Source organism: Sus scrofa, chromosome 1 (assembly GCF_054392235.1).
Source record: "Sus scrofa isolate SSC_HxYL_T2T_F1_AM1 chromosome 1, Sscrofa_HxYL_maternal_Yorkshire_Landrace_v2.0, whole genome shotgun sequence".
In the NCBI taxonomy this organism is placed as follows: domain Eukaryota; kingdom Metazoa; phylum Chordata; class Mammalia; order Artiodactyla; family Suidae; genus Sus; species Sus scrofa.
This window is the reverse complement of record NC_139383.1, coordinates 122,746,610-122,766,589: the sequence shown is the minus strand read 5'-3', so window position 1 is coordinate 122,766,589 and position 19,980 is coordinate 122,746,610. Positions and strand designations below refer to the sequence as shown.

General features: G+C 40.5%; 1 protein-coding gene and 1 long non-coding RNA gene across 9 annotated transcripts in view; one reads left to right on the top strand and one right to left on the bottom strand.

Moving 5' to 3' along the window:
• LIPC (lipase C, hepatic type) overlaps positions 1-7,571 on the top strand; it is a 151,132-nt gene extending 143,561 nt beyond the window's left edge. For all 5 annotated transcript variants that reach the window (XM_021063961.2, XM_084974774.1, XM_084974659.1 and 2 more), the window contains 3 exon segments: positions 506-623; positions 2,462-2,680; positions 7,415-7,571. In XM_021063961.2, coding sequence (XP_020919620.2) covers positions 506-623; positions 2,462-2,680; positions 7,415-7,526 — 449 coding nt within the window. In that variant the 3' untranslated portion in view covers positions 7,527-7,571.
• Positions 1-10,823, bottom strand: part of LOC102158936 (uncharacterized) — a 257,286-nt gene extending 246,463 nt beyond the window's left edge. For all 4 annotated transcript variants that reach the window (XR_014810690.1, XR_014810682.1, XR_014810688.1 and 1 more), the window contains exon 1: positions 10,696-10,823. This is a non-coding gene — a long non-coding RNA (uncharacterized LOC102158936). The remainder of the gene's footprint in view (positions 1-10,695) is intronic.
• Between the last annotated feature and the right edge of the window lie 9,157 nt (positions 10,824-19,980).

Sequence of the window (19,980 nt, the reverse complement as noted above, 5' to 3'; positions counted from 1 at the left end):
TTATGGAAGGGGACCCTTGCAAATATGTGGAAGAGTCCAATAAAAATCACGCCCAGAAATGGGTGAGAATGCCAAATATACTCTATTTCTATTCTGCCTTCCTTTATTGGATAATATTTATTTTATTACAAACACAAGTCCTCTTAGACATTTAGGAAATTCAGGGAAGGAAAAAGAAGAAAATTAAAGGCATTCATAATCCCACCACCAAGAAAAAAACCAGGACATCTCTTCATCTATACTATTTCCTCTGCTTTTTTTTTATTTTGAGTTTTTTTGGTGGTTTTTTTTTTTTTTTTTTTTTTGGCTGTGCCCATGGCACATGGAAGATCCCAGGCCAGGGATCAAACCTGACCTGAGCAGCTGCAGTGACAATGCCAGGTCCTTAATTCTGAGCCACAGAAGAACTCCTCCCTTTTCAATTTTTAAATGTTATAGATGAGTCCGTTCATTTTAAAAATTCCTGCTTAAATTCTCTTTTCCTCTCCATCCTGTCTCCCTCTAGTTTATCATTACCAGTTCAAGATCCAGTTCATCAACCAAACTGAGAAACCAGTAGAACCAGCTTTTTCCATGTCACTCCTTGGAACTAAAGAGGAAATGCAGAAAATTCCCATCACTCTGTGAGTATGCAGAGCAGCCCATCCATGATGAGGACAGCCTTGAGTTGCTCACAGGGTCTGAGTAGACTGCTTTTCAAGGGTCAGACTAGACATAATTTACTTTTCTCAGCCCATATGACTGCCCCAAACACCCTGCCAGATGGAACATCCACAGGCCAGTGCCTTGTCACCCCTCCTCAGTCTCACCCATTCCCAAAGATGGGTCTCTGTTGCTGCCACCCGTGTTGGTGATGGGCCCAGTGTGACAGAGGCAGAATGGAGAGGGCAGCCAGAGGTGGCTGCCTGTGTCTACAGTCCAAGAAGAAGATCCAAGTGGGTGAGGGCTAGAGCAGGGGTGCCCAGGAAGGCCCTGCACACCTTTCCAGTGGGTGCTGCAAACCATAACCCAGAAATAAAACTGGTGTCACTCACCTTGGCACAAAATTCCCATCAAGATCAGCCTGCAGTGCCGGCCTCCCCACCTGTTCTCCGCTCTGCTACACACCTGCTCACAATACGTGCAGTGGCCTCATGCCATGCTGCTTTGTCTCACCATTTCCACCATTATCATGGGCTCTCCTTGGAAAGTGGAACTAACCTTCACCACTCCCATCATAATCCTCAGTTTCCCCCAAATTGCCTCCAGCTTAGAACCTCTGATCATCACCCTGACTCATTCAGCAAAGGGCTTGTTGGTTCTCTGCCCTAGATGTAGAGAGCACTGTGTCCTTAGGATGCTTCCAGCCTGGTAGGGTGGGTGGATTCCTAACTGGTGCTTTACAACATACTGCCGAAGAGCTGTGATGCACCAAGCAAGGGAATCCTCTAGCCACCTGTCTCACCCTAAATCCAGCGTTACCTCTGCACTGTTCCAAATCTCTGAGAGATTGTTCAAGGTAGTGGAAAGGGCACTACTAGCTGTTCTGTCCATGTTGGGACTTTTTTTTTTTTGCTTTTTGTTTTTAGGGCCACACCCACAGCATATGGAGGTTCCCAGGCCAGGGATCCAATTGGAGCTACAGCTACAGCTGCCAGCCTACACCACAGCCACAGCAACATTAGATCCGAGCCATGGCAATGCCAGATCCTTAACCCACTGAGTGAGGGCAGGGGTCAAACCCGCAACCCCATGGTTCCTAGTTAGGTTCATTTCCTTTGTGCCACTACGGAAACTCCAATGTTGGGACTTTTTAATGTCGTGGAGATTAGTGAGTAAAGCCTGATAATAATAAATGCAGATCCTTAGGTATTATTATTGCTTTTTAATAGTTATTTCCCCAATACAGTTTTTTTTTTTTCCTACTATACATCATAGTGAAATCTCGCTCCAAACTGGCACATCCTTTTAATGTGTGATTTTCTATTACTGCTATTCTTGGTTGTTTTAAGAGAAGTTTCTATTTATGTGGGGAGGAAAGAAGCATTGCTTGTCAGAGAAGGCTGTGGTGTGGCTCTAATGTGTTGATCAAAACCAGTTGAGAGCTTTCTTGTCCAGAGGCTGTGGCTGAAGCCCTGCCATCTCTTTGGGGGCAATTTTCCTGATTTGTTAACCCAGAGATGAAGAAGCCCAAGCTAAACAAATTTAAGTAGATTCATTACAGCAGAACTCTCAGAGCCTTTTTAATATGCTAACACAGAAAATAAGGTATTTCTCCCAATATTACTGGTCTGGAAAACCCTTTCTATCCTGGCACTTCTATTGCTATCTATTAATAGTCTGTCCTGTATCAGTTTGAGAAATGCAGCAGCAAAGATCGTCCCAAGTCACTCAGGCAAACCTAACCCTCCCTAAATGTGCCTAAGCATCATTTGTGGCTACAAATCAATGAACTATGCCTGCTTTCCTTTGTATCTTCAAGGAGCAAAGGAATTATTAGTAATAAAACCTATTCCTTTCTTATCACGTTGGATGTGGATATTGGTGAGCTGATCATGATCAAGTTCAAGTGGGAAAACAGTGCAGCGTGGGCCAATGTCTGGAACACGGTCCAAATCATAATTCCATGGGGAAGAGAGCCTGTCTACTCAGGCCTTGTTCTGAAGAGCATCAAAGTCAAAGCAGGAGAAACCCAGCAAAGGTAAGTGCTCTTTCAGCCTCCTCCTAATATATGTTAAGCATCTACCTAGGCCAGCACTTTCGCAATTTAATGCTTGCATTTATCTTATGAAGTGGGCATTAGTATGTCCTAACGATGGCATACAGATGCTTAGAAAGGTGAAATGACCATCCTGAGTTCACAAAGCTATAGGTGGAAGGGCCAGGATTTGTACCCAGGTCTTCTGATTCCCATTCTAGCCTCTTTCCTCTGCTCACCATTAACAGCTACCTGCCCGTGGAATTTGAGAACCTCCCACTAGTCCAGTGCTTTTCAAACTTTTCCAGGTGATGTTGGTGCTGCTGGTCCAAGGACCACACTCTAAGCAGCAAGGACCTAGATGTGACATTTCTTCTTTGTTGTTCACCCTGAGAAATGCTTTAACAGTCCACAGTCTCAAAAGCTCACACTACAGTGGTGCCTTTCAAATCGTAGAGTGCCAGGGGACAATCAGGAAGCATACTAAACCTGCAGAATTCCCAGATCCACCTGGAGAGCCTCTGGTTGGCTGTGTTCTGTGAAGGACTGCACAGTAGCTAAGAAGAGCCCTAAGAAATTCTGATGTGCACCAATGGATTACCTTCAGAAAACGCAGCTCTGTGTGACTAAACACCTTTCTTGGCCCACAGTCCCTGGGGACAAGAAGGGGTTGGGTGTGGGTAGGGAGCAAAGAAAAAAGAAAAAAAATAATAAAATAAATAAAGGACGTTCAGGAGTTCCCATCTGGCTCAGCGGTAACAAACCCAACTAGTATTCATGAGGACAAGGGTTCCACCCCTGGCCTCATTCAGTGGGTTAAGGATCTGGCATTGCCTGTGGTGTAGGTCGCAGAAGCAGCTCGCATCTGGTGTTGCTGTGGCTGCAGCTCCGATTCGAACCCTAGCCTGGGAACTTCCATATACCACTGGTACGTCCTAAAAGGCAAAACAAACAAAAGGGTGTCCAGCTGCCTCAGTCCTCTCTACAGAGAAAAGGAAGGTCCAATATATGGTACCACGGCAACCGTGCTTTTCTGTGGCTGTGCAGTTCCCCAGACCCTTTCCTAGCTCCTCCCACTGTATTCAGGAAGGTCAGTCTCTGTTCCCACCGCCCTTTGCTGAGCAGCGGGTTTGCACTGGGGCTGGTCTCTAGCAGTGATGGAGAGCAAACAGCACGATCCTCTCGCCTGCCTCTGAACTGCTCTCCTCCCTCACCCCTTGGGTCTCACTGCCAGGAGCGGAGCAGGCCCGTCGCAGATTTATGCCCCGCCCCGGTCCCTTATACAACCGCACTCCAAGGCTTTGTCTCCCTGGGATACAAAACCCTGGCAATTACTAAGAGTATACTGTGCAGTCGGCCAAGAGATTTCACCACATGATCAATTTGAGAAAATTAAACCGTTTCTCTCCTCTTCTATATAAGCTTCGCTATTCTTGCGTGACTTTTTAGCCCCTTAGAACAGCTCTACTTCTGGTCACCACCTCTCCCGGGATTCTCTCAGCTAGAGAGTAATTCCTCGGTTTTAGCGGCCGCTCGCCATGGCAATTTTAGGTGGCATGACCTGAAAGCTTGTATAAAACACAGCACTACCTGCTCCCCCTGTGCTTGCTGACTTGCTGCCTTGCAGGCTTCACCTAGGTGCTCTAGATCATCTATCTGATGGAGGCTTCCCAGGGGCCCTCGGAAGTGGGTAGTATTGCTGGGCAGATTAGGAACCTGAGGTGCACACAAGTTACACAGCTTGGGGAACACTGCTAATTATTGTCTGAGCCTAGATCTGACTTGGTTTGTCTGATTCATTGCCCATTTGCTGCCTGTGCACAATTTCCAACAGCTCCTTCCCCCGTTAGTCTTGCCCCCATGAATCTGACTCTCTAATCTAGCAGAGTTGCAGACGAGGAAGTATATATGCAAGTCAAACTCTTCCTCAGGGCTGTCAGAGGTACATCATGAAAAGCAGAGGGGGGATCTGAGACCTATAGTTTAAGTTATAACTGAGTGCCTTCTATGGGTCTTCACTGTACCCAACACCACTGGGGGATACCCCAAAAATTTGAGCTGTGACTTTTGGCACAAAGAAACCTCAGACCTAATTAGGAAAACAAGATGCATTAATTTTACTAATGATGTCCCAGGGCGTCTCCAACTTTAATGGGCACACAAATCACCTGGAAATCATGTTAAAACATAGGTGCTGCTTCAGTAGGTAGAGATGGAACCTGAGAGTCTCCAAAAAGCTCCCAAGGGCTGCTGGTGCTGCTGGTCCATAGACCACGCTTTGAATTGCAAGGATCTAATATTGCATGGTCTAGGAATGTCTGAGAAAAGAGACAGTTCAGGTTGGTGCTGTTGGGTCAGTGCTGCAAAAGGCTTGTGGGAAGGCCAAAATGCACTCCCAGAGAGCTAGGCAGTGAGCAAAGCAACAGGGAAGGAGAATCCAGCGACTCCATCAGCTAGTCCTCGGGTCAGCTTGAGATTTTACTGCTTCCACCTTTGTAGGCTCTGACATTAACTGCTCCTGAGACTCAGTCCTTTCGTAATAAATAGGAATCATAATATGCATCTCATGACTAGAAACAACTACCAGTTTTTGAGTACCTTCTACAAACTAAAATCCCAGAGCTAGGATGCAAACATTAAACCTCATGTTCTCAAACTCTTTGCTAACTACAAGAAAAAAAAAATTGGTAAGTGACTTGCTCTGTGCCTCCACAGAAGAAACTCAATGAGAGGTCTTTTTCTTCCCACAGAGTCAGGGATGAGAGGGTCTGTGGTGAGATAAAGCGCAAAGGCAGAAAATATTGGTCCTATAGCAAGACATTAAAAGTGATTGGCTAAACAAAAATGAGAAGATATTTGAGTTCCATGATAATCATATAAATGCAAAACAAAAATCAATGAAATGATCACTGGTCACCCAATGATAGTTTGGCAGGTATGAAAAGACAGCTAACATCCAGAGTTGGTAAAGGTGTGGAGAAATGGGCATTCTCATATACTAGTTGTGGGAGTGTAAATTATAGGGCTTCTGCAGGGGAATTTCATTCAGTAAAACTTAGTAAGCCCAGATCTTATGCCAGATACTTTTATGGGTACCAGGTATACAGTAGTGAACAGAGTAGAAAAAACCATTTGTTTCATGAAGCTTATATTAGCCAAAATTTGAAATATGCAGAAGATTGACACAGAATATTATGCTTGGTGTCTATCCCAGAGATATACTCAAAATGCCCACAAAGGATATATATACACAAAAATGTTCCTGTCTGTAAATGCTAAACCATTGGGGAAGACCTCAATGTCCATTAATAGAAAAATGGCTAAATGTACTGTGATACATCTACACACTGGAATGTTATACAGCAGGTGAAAAGAATGAAGTAGGGTTTTTTTTTTTTAAGTACAGTTGATTTATAATGTTTCAGGTGTATAGCAAAATGATTCTCTCTATATATATATTATTCTGTTTCATATTCTTTTCTGTTATAGTTTATTATAAGAGTTCCCTGTGTTATACAGTAGGTCCTTGTTAGTTTTCTATTTTATACATAGTAGTGTTTATCTGTTTATTCCAAATTCCCAATTTATCATTTTTCCTTTGGTAACCATTTGTTTTCTATGTCTATGAACCTATTTCTATTTTATAAGTTCCTCTGTATCATTTTTTGGATTCCACATATAAGTGGTATTACATATGTCTTTCTCTGTCTTACTTCACTTGGTATGTTAATCTCTAGGTCCATCCAAGAATGAAATAGATATTCTGAGTGAAGTAGATCTGTATGTACTGATATGAACAGGTCTCCAAAAATTTGGTGACAAGGAAAATTTTCAGAAAAATACATACAAGTTTTATGTTTACATGTGAATATTAATATATGTGTAAATGCATAGAAAGAAGTCTGGAAAGATAGAAACCAAACCATGAAAGCAGGGAGGGGAATGATACAAGTCAAGAGAATCTTTAGTATTTGACTTCATATATTTACTATTTGAATTTTTCGAGAATGCATTCATAATTATTCATAATATTTTTAATTTTCAAAGTCTGATTTAGTAAAGACCAGACCCTAGATGAAAATCAAAAAAAGAAGGAAGAAGCCATAATCTACAATTCTCTGTGGGTACTTCTGTTTTTTTCCCAAATAGATGTAACTGAAGTTAGTAACACTAAACAGTATCTCAGGCTAAACTAAGGGTCAAAGTGGTCTACCTGTTGGTCTCCAAGAGAGACCCAAAACACATAGTGATGTCCCCTTTGGCTGGAGAACCAAATAAGGGGGTGGGGCAGGGCGTGTAGGGCTGAGCCAAGCAGATGCTGGTGACAGTGGCAGCATGCCCAAGGATCTTTAAGAAGGGCATTGGCAAATTGGGGTGCGTCCAAAGAAGGAAGGCTGGGAGCTAAGCCTGCCTGTGAAGGACAGTTGAAGAAAGTGCAAGTGTTTGCCCTGGAGACAGAGTGATGCGGATGAGAGAAACAATAGTTACTCTCAGGTTTCTTTGATGAGCTGCATAAGGGAGAACAAAGCAGGCCTCACGTAGAGCTAGGGAACTGATTGCTTTCATGGGCTTAGGTTTTGTTTTTCTCTGAAGTTATGAAAATATTTGAGATCATCGAAATCTAATTTTTTTAAAATAGCATGTGTTACATAAATTGAGTATTTGACAAAGGACGAAATACTTCAGTAAGCTCCAACCAAAACTTACTGCTGTGTTTGCTTGATGTCTTCTATGCAGAATGACATTTTGCCCAGAAAACATGAATGATCTACAACTTCACCCAACCCAGGAGAAAACCTTTGTGAGATGTGAAGCAAACTCTAAAAAATTGAAACGAAAGATCAGATGAGCTTTCATGAAGACCCAATATGAAAATAAATGATTTTATTCCTTATCTGGAATGGCTGCCTCATTTGGAAATGAAAGCTATGTAAAGAATATTGCATAAAGCTTAGCGTTTAGATTTGAAGGGGTCCACATTTCACTAGTATGAACTGAGTTTTTTCCTTTTTTTTTTCTTTTTAAAGGGCCACACTCATGGCATACAGAAGCTCCCAGGCCAGGGGTCAAATCAGAGCTGCAGCTGCCAGCCTACACCATGGCCACAGCCACGCCAGATCCAAGCCACATCTGTGACCTACATCACAGCTCAAGGCAATGCCAGATCCTTAACCCACTGAGTGAGGCCAGGGATCAAACCTGAATCCTCATAGTTACCAGTCAGGTTACTTACCGTTGAGCCGCGAAAGGCACTCCTGAGAGTTTTTGAACTATGTTATATAACTATATTCAAATATTAGTGTAACCAAAAATTTCACAATTTTATGTCTGATTAAATGGTAATATATGCACATAAGTACAAATGTAAGAGCCATTTTATATTTTTTCTTCTAATTTAAAATGTTGTTTACAGTTAAATCAAGTTTTCCAGGAGTTTCTGTTGTGGCTCAGCAGTAATGAACCTGATTAGTATCCATGAGGACTCAGGTTTGATCCCTAGCCTGGCTTAATGGGTTAAGGATCTGGCATTGCCATGAACTCTGGTGTAGGTTACAGACACAGCTCGGATCTCAAGTTGCTGTGGCTGTGACATAAGCCCGCAGTTACAGCTCCAATTCAACCCCTAGCCTGGGAACTTACATATGCCTCTGGTGAAGCCCTAAAGAGACCAAAAAAAAAAAAAAAATTAGATTTCCCATATTTCCTTGCTAGTTGGTTCTGATCAGTTTTTTAAAACTAGAAAGGTGCTTCTTTATTACACAACTAGCACTTTCATAAAGTGAAATTCCAATTAATTACACTTGTGTATCCCAAAGCACACAGCCTTTAAGACAATTCAGCACACCAAAAGAAGAGAAATTCTACTTAAAAGTTACCATCACACAAATTATACAATTATTTTACTGAACCAAAACAATAATGGTAGAATTATCCTAAAACTACTAAGGATAACCATGAAAACTGAATCACTGGTCATTTACTAACTAAATCACTACGCAAGTACAATTTTCCTCTTTTTCTAATGCTTGCCACAAAAGTTAATAGAACACTTGGGACAGCTCAAAGACTTAGGTATCAAATCTCAAACTGTCCAATAAATAAAATAATGATGCTTTGACCAGCAAACTCCATCAGAGAGCATGTGAGGGAAATGTCCAATGTGGGAAATCACTTGCATCTATGCTTCTAGTAATTCAGAAAGGAACACGCAATGCCCATTCAACACCTTCTCCTGACACTTGCATAGACTCAGCTCCACACAGCTCATAATTCATATGCTCTTCAGCAGAGTAGGGCTCATGGAAACAAAATCCTGAAGAGATGTCAGCCTCTGACAAAATCAGTTTAAGAAGATCTTGCATGATTCACTTTTATTTCCCTTGGAAAGACCCAAAAAATTAAAGGATGTGGGGGAGGGGAAGGACAGCTGGATCAATGTTGCATTGTGTCCTGGATGCTAATCTTGCCTACAAACATAGCCAAGCATACTTTTAGGTATAGAGTGTGTGTGCCTAGAAATTATAGATATTCACATAAACACTATTTCCCATTATATCTAAAATATTAAAATTTACAATAAGATTATGTTCACATTGGGTTGACATGTTTTATCATTAGCTATTCAAAGTATCACTTTTTGAACATACTCGTTGCTATACACCCTATAGAATCTATGCACTTGTCAGAGAATATTTCAGAAACAACTCAAATACCCACCTGGCAATTCACAAATGAACTCTGCCTTGTCCTTACGGGTGGATCTTAGCAGTGGAAAAGGTAAACCAAAGCTACACACACAAGATCAGGGTTGAGTCTAGAGTCAGACAGTTTTGCGGCACTGAGGGGGCAGCACTTGTGAGTTTGTGCATTTACACAGACACAAAATATGCATGTAGAATGTTACAAGGAGAACTAAACTATATTGTTTGGGATGGAGAAATAGGTGGTAGAGTCCTAAGTAAAAGCACTAACATCCCTAGCACAGAAGAGAGGCTGTGGTAAACTAGGAAAGAGGAAGGGCAGGCCAGAGTTCCAGGTGCCGGCAACATTGTCCTTGACACACCAGGTGTTGGTGGGCACAGGTGTTCATTTTTATAGCCATTTTTTAAATTGTATATATATGTATTTCATGCACTCACTTTTAGTATGAATGTCACATTCTGCAATATTAAAAAAAAAAAGAAAGAAAGAAAGGAAGGAAGAAAATCAAGGGCAGAGTTTAAGCCAGTATTTTTCTACTCTGGTGTGATGCATTCCATGTATGAATTAGCTTCATACCAAATATAATTAGCAATTATTTCATCTTTAGTGGGAAAATTGAAGTGACACAGGACGTCATAACATTTTGGGCAGAGAAATCAATAAGCAACCAACGTGACAAATGGTTAATGGGAACATTTATGACTCCTCTTGGCACAGATTATTTTCACTTGGGAAAATGTGTTCATCGACATCGCATCTTCTGAAGTACATCTTGGGAGGGAAGTCAGATAGGGAAAGTGAATAATGCAGCCACATCTGTTCATTGCACATGCAAAATGCTGGCTGGTACGCTGATTGTACGCACCTCTCTCCAAAGAATCTGTATTTATGAGCCCACTCAGGAAAGAGAACACTGGCATCTTGCCTTTCAGGCAAAATCCTGTTTGTGCTTTTCCATGTAAGGGAGCACAGGGAAAGAAATGGAGCGTCAATTACACCACAGCTGGGCTCTTTGAGGTGCCTGAAGTCAGAGAGAAGGAAACAAGCACTCCATTCAACACTAAAATGAACGCACTCTCCTCCAGAGCCAAGCTGCCTGTCCCCAGCATTCATCTTGATAATGTTGCTGCAAACACTGTGAAAGCTTTCGTAGCAGTTACATATTTCTGGGGTCACAAAGCCAGAAGCCGAGCTGCCCAGCGCAGTGCCTGCTCCCCACACAGCCAGGATCAGAGGGAAGTCGGACGGATGGGAAACAGACAAGCAAGAGGCAAACTAGAGAAGTCAATCCCAAGAGTCTCCATCCACCTGCTTACCTCATCTCCTACGACATACTTCTCCTTGATTTCTGATAATCTGTATGTGATCAATGGCCCGAAAAACATTTCATTCCTCCTAATAGGCTCAGGGCAGGCAGCCTTCAAATATGCCACAACGGCATACTGATTATGTTGAATTAAACTTACTTAACAAAGAGCCAATGCAAAAGGGACACTCTGACCTTCCTTCCTGTCTCCCTGAAAGCAGGAAATCAAGCTCTCATGTGAAAGGTGCCCTCCCTGATCTGGAGGTCGAAGGACACCCTTGTCATCAAAGATAGGGAATTGGGGCTGAGAAGCCTGTGTAAACCAGCCTTGTTACTTCTTTCATAAACTACCCCAAGCCCAGACTCTCTTTAGATTCTTCACTAACTGATCTCCCCAAACCTAAGTTTCTTTGTCCAGTCAATTTCTCACAAATGTAGTGTCTCTGTCTAAAAAGTATAAAAGCTGCTGGCTTTGGCCATCTCTTAGGTCCAATTTTTTGAGACCTTGATGAGCACGAACTAAATTTGTTTCTTTTTCTCCCGTTAATATGTGTTGTGTCGCCTTTATTATTAGTCCAGCCATAAGAACTCAGGAGGGGTGGGGGGAAATGTCCCCCTCCCAACACCTCCCATCGCTGCTTTTGCCTTATACCGCCTTCCCTTCATTCCTCCAGACTGTCCTCTTTCCTGCCAAGCTGGATCGTATTTATCCACTCAGGACCAGCGACTTCACCTGTTATTTCCTAGCTCTGCCCAGCTCCCAGGTTCCTCCCGCTCCTCTAAAGGCCCAGCTGTATTATAAATGATGCTCTCCCTCAACCCTCGATTATTGGGGCCCTGCTGGTTTTCCTCCCACCTCTTAGTCTCCCCTTGGCTCCTGGCCCTCCACCCAGACCTGGCAAGGTGGGCACCCGTCACCCTCTAGGCCTCCTTCTCTGCTTACTCAGTTCTCTCTCCCCATGTGGCTTCATTTCTGACCCATCCAGATCAACACCCCTCCCCCCCCCTTGCATTAGAACTGCTCTGCAGGGTCCCCCACCCCCACCCTCCGCCCAAGTAGCAGGCTCTCCTATAGGTGCAAGTGCCTCCTCTCTATGGCTCACAATGCTCAGACCTGAGACCATCATGTCGTATCTGCCCCCATCTGCTTCTCCCATGCTGTCTGTTCTGTGGCTCAGTGAATGTCATCACTACCCCCCAATAGCTGACACCAGACAAAGGGTGGGTGGGGGGACCATCCATAAGGTTTCCTCCCCTTTGGCCCCTCACAATTAAAGAATCATCAAATCCTATGAGTTCTACTCATGCTTTTTTTTCTTACTCAAATGAATTTATCACATCTGTAGCTGTATAATGATCATAACAATTCAATTTCACAGGATTTCCATCCCATAACCCAAGCACAACCCCCCCCCAAAACTGTCTCCTCCAGAGACCATGAGTTTTTCAATGTCTGTAGTCAGCATCTGTTCTGCAAAGAAGTTCAGTCTGACCTTTTTTCAGATTCCACATGTCAGTGAAAGCATTTGATGTTGGTGTCTCATTGTATGGCTGACTTCACTTAGCATGATAGTTTCTAGGTCCATCCATGTTGCTAAAAATGCCGGTATTTCATTCCTTTTAATGGCTGAGTAATATTCCATTTTGTATATGTACCACACTATAAAACTCTTAGAGGAAAACATAGGCCAAACACTCTCTGACATAAACAACAGCAACATCTTCTCAGATCCACCTCTTAGAGTATTGACAATAAAAACAAAAATAAAAAAATGGGACCTACTCAAACTTAAAAGTTTCTGCACAGCAAAGGAAACCCTAAACAAAATGAAAAGACAACCCACAGAATGAGAGAAAATCTTTACCCATACATCTTAAACACATCTGCACCTCTCCACATCCACAGCCATCATCCCAGTCCAAACAGTTTTTTAAAAACTTTCTCTTACCTGGATGTTTGCAATGACCTTCCACCTCCACACCTTCCTGTGGCATCCAAAGCTCTTTCAGTCTATTCTCATCACAGCAGCCAGGGTGATCTTTGAAAAAAGTCCAAAATAATTACCCTGGCTTCCTAGGCCTCCAGGCAAGCTCCCACGTCCCCCTCCAGTCTCGTCGTCCTCATTCACTTCGTCATCGTCCACCACGTCCCAACCCAGGCTGCACATCAGAACCTCCTTGAAAGTTTTAAAACCACCCAGGTCTTAGCCCCACCCCTAGAGATTTTTATTGAGTTGGCCTGGGTAAGGCCTGAGAAGTGAGACCTAAATGCTTTCCAGGTGGTGCTTATAACATGCATTAAATTTGAGAACCATGGGTCTGGACATGTGAAGCATCTTTTGGTTCCCTCAACGGTGCAAAGCTGTTTCCTGCCTCTCGCATGGACCCAACCTGTCACTTAAACCCTCTCTTCTTCTTCCAGCTTCTTCCCATACTTCCAGTCCCAGTTTAAGTGTTAATAATTCAGGAATAAGGGAAAAAGATGATCCCACCCAACACAAATATATATCATCCGGCCCCTGCCCACCCTTTAACTCTTCCGGTAAAATGATTTGTGGCCATGCCATGTGGAGCCATATCTGAGCAAAGCAAAAAAAATCAGTCTGTCTTTATATGAAATATGATATTTTATTCATCATAGATCTTTAATTTTGATTTTTCTAAGTTTGCATTAAAATATTATTTATCTTCATAGCTGAGTTTTTTGAGCTGCCTTAAATTATACACTCAAGGCAAGTGCCTCAGTCACTTCACCTCAGTCCTATTAATTTGGGGGACTATTTAAATAATTAAATAATGTCTGTATCCCACACTGGACATGAAGCTCTGTCAAGTCAGGGAGTTCCTAGACGTTCACTGCTTTATCCTAAGCATGCAGCCCACTGTGGCAGAGTTGATGTTTCATAAATGATTGTTAAATTAACAAGTGACATCGTCTTTTTATAAGTATGCCTTCTCTTACCAATTAAATTATAAGCTCCAACTACTGTACCTGTTCAAGATAAAGTTCATTGCTTCCCATTCCCTACACCACAGCTCGCAGCAACGCCAGATCCTTAACCCACTGATCGGGGCCAGGGATCGAACCCTCATCCTCATGGATATTAGTAGGGTTCTTAACCCAGTGAGCCACAATAGGAACTCCTAAATTTACCATTTTTAAGATGTTTTATAACAATGTAAACAGAACGTGTGAAACAGTGCAAAGATGTATAAAAAGAAAGCTAGTCGTCTCCTTGCATCCCCCTCCTGCCCAGCCCCACTGAGCTCCAGGAGGGGATGATAACAGCTGTTATGTTATTCCTTCAAACATCCACAATCACTTAGGCACACTCAGGGCTCTGTTTGTGGTTTTCACCAAACTAGAAACATACTATATGGATTGCTTGGCAACTTGCTTTTATTTCTTCTTCTTTACTTGACATAGATCATCTGTAAGTCAGTACAGATGGACTTTTTTTTTCTAATTTCTGTAGAAGTTGAATTATACTGGCTGGATGGGATAGCACAATCGTTTGTCTATTTGTCCGGCTTGGGCCAGTGCCCAGTGCACGATTCAGGTTAACAACTAGGAGTGTCAATGAAATCTGTCTATAATGATCTACCCAAACATACGTATACATTCCCTTATTAAAGGAGAGTTGTCACTGTTTTACAATAAGGTAATGACATTATCATTATTTTCAGCCAATTGATCTTCTTACTCAACAGTTCCTCCTAAAATCTTTCTAGGTCAATTGGTATTGCACTATTTTTTATGACTGCCTAATATTCTACATGGTGGAGGTGTCTTAAAATATTCAATTGGTCTCATACTGCTGTGCCTTCACTTTCCAGCATATCTCCTATATATTCCCATTTGTGGAAACTATTTCCAGCAGCGGAACTAACTGCTAGGTCAAATGATATTTTTTTTCAGTGTAATTGATGTTGCCATATTGCTTTCCCAAAACATTGCAACATTTTGCAGTCCCACCCTAATTTATGAATACCTTGTCTCCTCTCTCCATCTCTTTCTAGGAAGAAATATTTATTGCTCATTTTAGTTTTTGGTCAGACTGATGAATGTGATGAGCTCATTATGACTTTACTATTTCCCTACTGAGTCTCAGAATCTTTCCATAGATTCAATGAATTTACTTTACTGTGAACTAATTGTTCACATCCTATTTTTCATTGGAACACTTGTCTTTTTCTTGTCTGTTTATAAGATATAATCTTATGAAATTTTATTGACCCTTTATCTTTCAGCTTCTTTGAAAATATTTTTTCCAAATCTGCTCCTCTTTTAATTATAGTATTCTTTACTATATGTAGTATAATTTTTTTGAGGTCAAAAAAGTCTAACATTTCTTTTATATATAAATTTCCTGACGTGGTTTTAGTCTCTCACCGTTGAATAGCAAATTGTACAAAATGAATATTTTCTTCTGATGTTTGTATTTGTTTCTCAAAAGACTTTAATCAATCTGAAATTTATTTTTGTTTATGGTACGAGATAGACTGTCAGCTTAACATTCCTCTATATGGATAAAAGTGGAGCTAACATTGTTTATTTACTTTATTAACTTTCCATGTTGAATTCAGATCCTACTTTTATCAGAAATTTAAAGTACATACTGGGAACAATTTCTTAATTCTCTATTTTATTGTTTTGATCTCCTTGTTTAATTCTATTCTAACCATATTTAGGTGATTTCAGAGCTTTCATTTATTTGCTTACAGAGGCTTTATTCATAGCATATTCTTTGGCATCTAGACCTCATATGGATTTTAAGGGCTTCTTATCCAATTCCCTAAAAGCTCTGTTAATATTCTAATTGGGAATCACCATTAGAAATTACTACAAGAATAGGAAGTTCCCATTGTGGCTCAGAGGTAACGAACCCAACTAATATCCCGAGCACGCGGATTCCACCCCTGGCCTTGCTCAGTGGCTTACAGACTCAGCGTTGCCATGAGCTGTGGTGTAGTTTCCAGACTCAGCTTGGATCCCGCATGCTGCGGCTGTGACATAGGACAGCAGCTGTAGCTCTGATTCAGCCTCTAGCCTGGGAACTTCCATGTGCCTCGGGTGCGGCCCTAAAAAGAAAAAAAAATTAGTACAAGGATATTTGATCATTTTATTATATGAAGTCTTCTCACCCAGGAACATTGTATGTTTTCCTTTTTTTACATCTTATTTCATGTCCTTCGATAAGACTTTTATTTTTAATTTTCACTTATTCCTAAGTATTTTAATTTTTTTGCCATCATTGACAATGGAACCATTCATTCCATTTCTATTTAATGGGATTTGTTCCTAGCATATAGAACAGATTTTGGATTTCATTTATTCTATATTTGTCCACTTTATCAAAATTATTTTATTAACTCCATTTGATTTTTCATTTTACTAGAATCTCATGGGATATAATCACTTCATCACCAAAATGACAATATATGCTGATCTTTTCAACCTTAGTAGGTTTTCAGAAGCTCTAAGGCAATGTTAACTAAGAATGCTCAGAGTAGACACCACTGTTTCATTCTTGATATTAATTAAAATTTTACTGTTTTGCCTGTATTTTTTATATATAGTTTTAGCAAGTAAACTTTTTTGTATTTAAGTGGTTTTTATCTGTTTTTATTAGAAATAGCTGCTGAAATTTAGGAAATGCCTTAGTATTATATGAATTTCCTTCTTCGGTTAATTACGTTGCTAGATTTCCTGATACTGACTCACAATTGCATTCTTGGAATAAACCCGCCTTAATTACAATATATTTTTCATAATATTACTGGATTTTACTTGCTAAAATCTTATTTAGAATTTTGCCTTTATTTTCATAAGTGAAACTGAGCCACACTTTTTCAGGTGCTGTCATTTTTATCCTTTGATATTCTGCAGCTTTCCTCTATGGCCTTGAATAGTTTAGATAACATTGTGATGATCTTTTCAATTTCTTATTTAGAGAGAGATTCAGCTGTGAAACCATCTGGTCCTTGTGCTTTTGCATGTAGTATTCTTAGGTTTTCAGTTTTTACTTATTTATTGCATGTAACATTTATTAAAATTATTTTTGTGAAATACCTTCAAGCAAGAGAGGTACAAAGTTACTCACAATAATGAGTAAATGAAGGCATAACATTAAAGCACAGAAAAAATGCCAAACTAAACTCTGAAATTTTAATTCTGCCTGGGGTAACTAAGCAAATGCTCACATTTTTCGTGGGAAATAAGATTAAGCCACAGAAATGCTATGTAGTGTTCTAACATTAAATTTGTACACAAACCACCAAAGGAGGGGAAAAGGAAAATCAATAGACTACAAAGTTTAAAAGTTTAGTTACCTGTCAAAAGAAACTGTTGGAGAATGGTAACATTTCTCTCAATTTCTAGAGATAGTATACTTAAGAATATATTTAAATATTATATTTCAGGAGTTCCCGTCATGGCGCAGCAGAAACAAATCCAAGTAGTATCCATGAGGATATGGGTTCAATCCCTGGCTTCACTCAGTGGGTCAGGGATCTGGTGTTGCTGTGAGCTGTGCTGTAGGTTGCAGATGCAGCTGGGATCTGGCATTGCTGTGGCTGTGGCGCAGGCTGGCAGCTGTAGCTCCGATTTGACCCCTAGCCTGGGAACTTCCATATGCCATGGGTGTGGCCCTAAAAAGCAAAATAAATAAATGAATGAATAAATAAATATTATATTTAAGGAGGTACATTGGAATATTGTAAATTTTTACAATTCCTCGAAGAATTGATGGGTTCATTCATTACATGGCTCTTTCAACAACCCATATATTTGTTTCCTTACCTTATACTCTGAAATTCTAAATGGAATAAGAGGTACAATGAGTCTTTTGCGGTTTGGTTTTCATTAATAATGACGTAAATGACATCTGATATATGTAGGCCCATAAAATAGGCCCATTGTTTTAGGAATATAAAGGAAGGTAATGAATCTAATGCACTTAAAAAAAAAGAAAGAGTTTCTAAAAGGAAACATTTAAGGAGCTATAATAAGTTATATCTTGAGAACTTTTCTGACTCTACTCTCTTCCAGGCTGGGATGAGTAAAATTAAAAGATTACAGTGATAAGCATAAATTACACCTTGGTTATTATGAGTTTAGGGAAAGAAAGAAAGAAAGAAAGAAAGAAAGAAAGAAAGAAAGAAAGAAAGAAAGAAAGGAAGAAAGAAAGAAAGAAAGAAAGAAAGAGGAAGAGAGGAAGGGAAAGAAAGAAAGAGGGAGGGAAGGAAAAAGGAAGGGAAGACAAAGCTTTTTTCTCCCTAGAAAGAAAGCTTTTACTTTTACAGTCAAGGCCAGGACTAGAGTGAGGCCAGCAAAACTCAAGGAGACAAGACATGCAAGTGTCACCTGGTGCTTGTGCAACCCTGAGAGTGAGTGCTCCTTTTCGAGTGCGGTGCCCAGGCTGCCTGGGTTGGGACTTGCATGACCTTGTCTTCTTGAATTTGATGCCCTGGGCACCTCACTTGTCTCTCCATAGTCCTTCTTCATATTTTCTCTTGCTTAGCTTTGTTCTCTAAAAAGAATGTGTTGCACAGAAAAACAAGTACTTTTATTTTTAGATATTCTTCCTCCATGATAATGGTGTGTACATTTATACATTTTCCTATGAGTACAGATTTTGATAGACAGTATGCCCCCCTTTTACTGCTTTCTAGATAGTTTGCAGTTTTAGCTCTATTTTTCTCTTTGCTCCAAAAGTTAGCCAGGAAGTATTCCTTAATTTATAAATAGGCTACTCTGGACACTTTTAAATTATTTGTTTCTAATCTTATTAAATGTGGCTACAAAAAGTTTCTCATTTTTAAATTTGGTAAGGCTTCAAGATCAAGCCCATAATCAATTTTTATAATGTTCTACTGGATATATCAAAAATTCTATGATATCCTTAAACTGAGTATGTTGAGTGGATTACTAAATTCTTGTATATATTTTTTTGTATATGAGATACGATTCTTTAAAAATGTTTTGAAATCTAGGAGTTCCCATCGTGGCACAGTGGTTAACGAATCTGACTAGGAACCATGAGATTGCGGGTTCGATCCCTGCCCTTGCTCAGTGGGTTGAGGATCCGGCGTTGCCCTGAGCTGTGGTGTAGGTTGCAGACGCAGCTCAGATCCTGCATTGCTGCAGCTCTGGCATAGGCCGGTGGCTACGGCTGCGATTCGACCCCTAACGTGGGAATCTCCATATGCCGCGGAAGCAGCTCCAGAGAAAGGCAAAAAGACAAAAAAAAAAAAAAAAAGTTTTGAAATCTATAAAATTTTTATCAAGTTGTCTTTACATTTATATCATTTGGTACACATAGATTTTACTAATGCTAATTCTGCATATGTGCTTTAAATTGTTAGACAATATCCCCCTTGTAATGCTTTTAATTTTAAATTCCTCCTGGTCTGTTAACTTTACTATTTCTATTTTCTTTTTTTATTACATTTGCTTGGTATCTTTCTCCATCCCTTTATTTTCAACCTTTCTTCAAATTTTTATTCTACATATTTTTCTGCTAGATGTTGTATAGTTGGCTTATTTCCATTTCCATCTCAATCTAAGTGTCTTTGACTTTTACTGGGAAACTCCAGTCCCTTTGCATTTACCATAATGATTGGACTCCTCTTTGTACCTCATTTTATTTAGTTATTGGCTTCTTTTACTTATTATTTCTTTTTTATTTTGGCAGGTTGATCAATTGATATTATTTCCCCTTTCCTTCCTAACAAGGCTCATCTTATGGATTTGCATTATGTTTCCTGCTAGTTTCCCTTTCCTATTGCTCATAATCAGGTAGCTATTTCATTATCATTATATGAAAACCAGATACATATTTCTCCCACCAAAATACTCTATTCCTCCACTGCTTCCACAACAAACTTTAAAATACTTTCATTGCCCCCCCACCCCAGTTCCATAACCACACCCCAGATGAGACCTTTGGAACACTTCCCTCCTTTCCACCCACCCCCGATGCCCAGATTTGCTGAGATCCGCTTATTATTTTTAGTGCCAGACTGTTTTTAGAAGAGTTGTCAAGGCAGATGGCAATGTGATCAATTCAGGAAAAGAATATAGACTTTTTAAGACTAGAGAACCCAGTCACACTCAACAGCCAAGGGGTGAGCGTCTCTGGCTTCGGGTATCCAGGTGCCGGTAATAAACCCTGATTTGGGAGATGTTCCCTTTTACCATTCTCCAAAGATTTTAATTTCTCCTGGCCCTTCTCTGTTCTTCTGGAGACTTTGACTCTGGGTTTCCTTGGCCACAGAGTAAAAGCAACTGGTA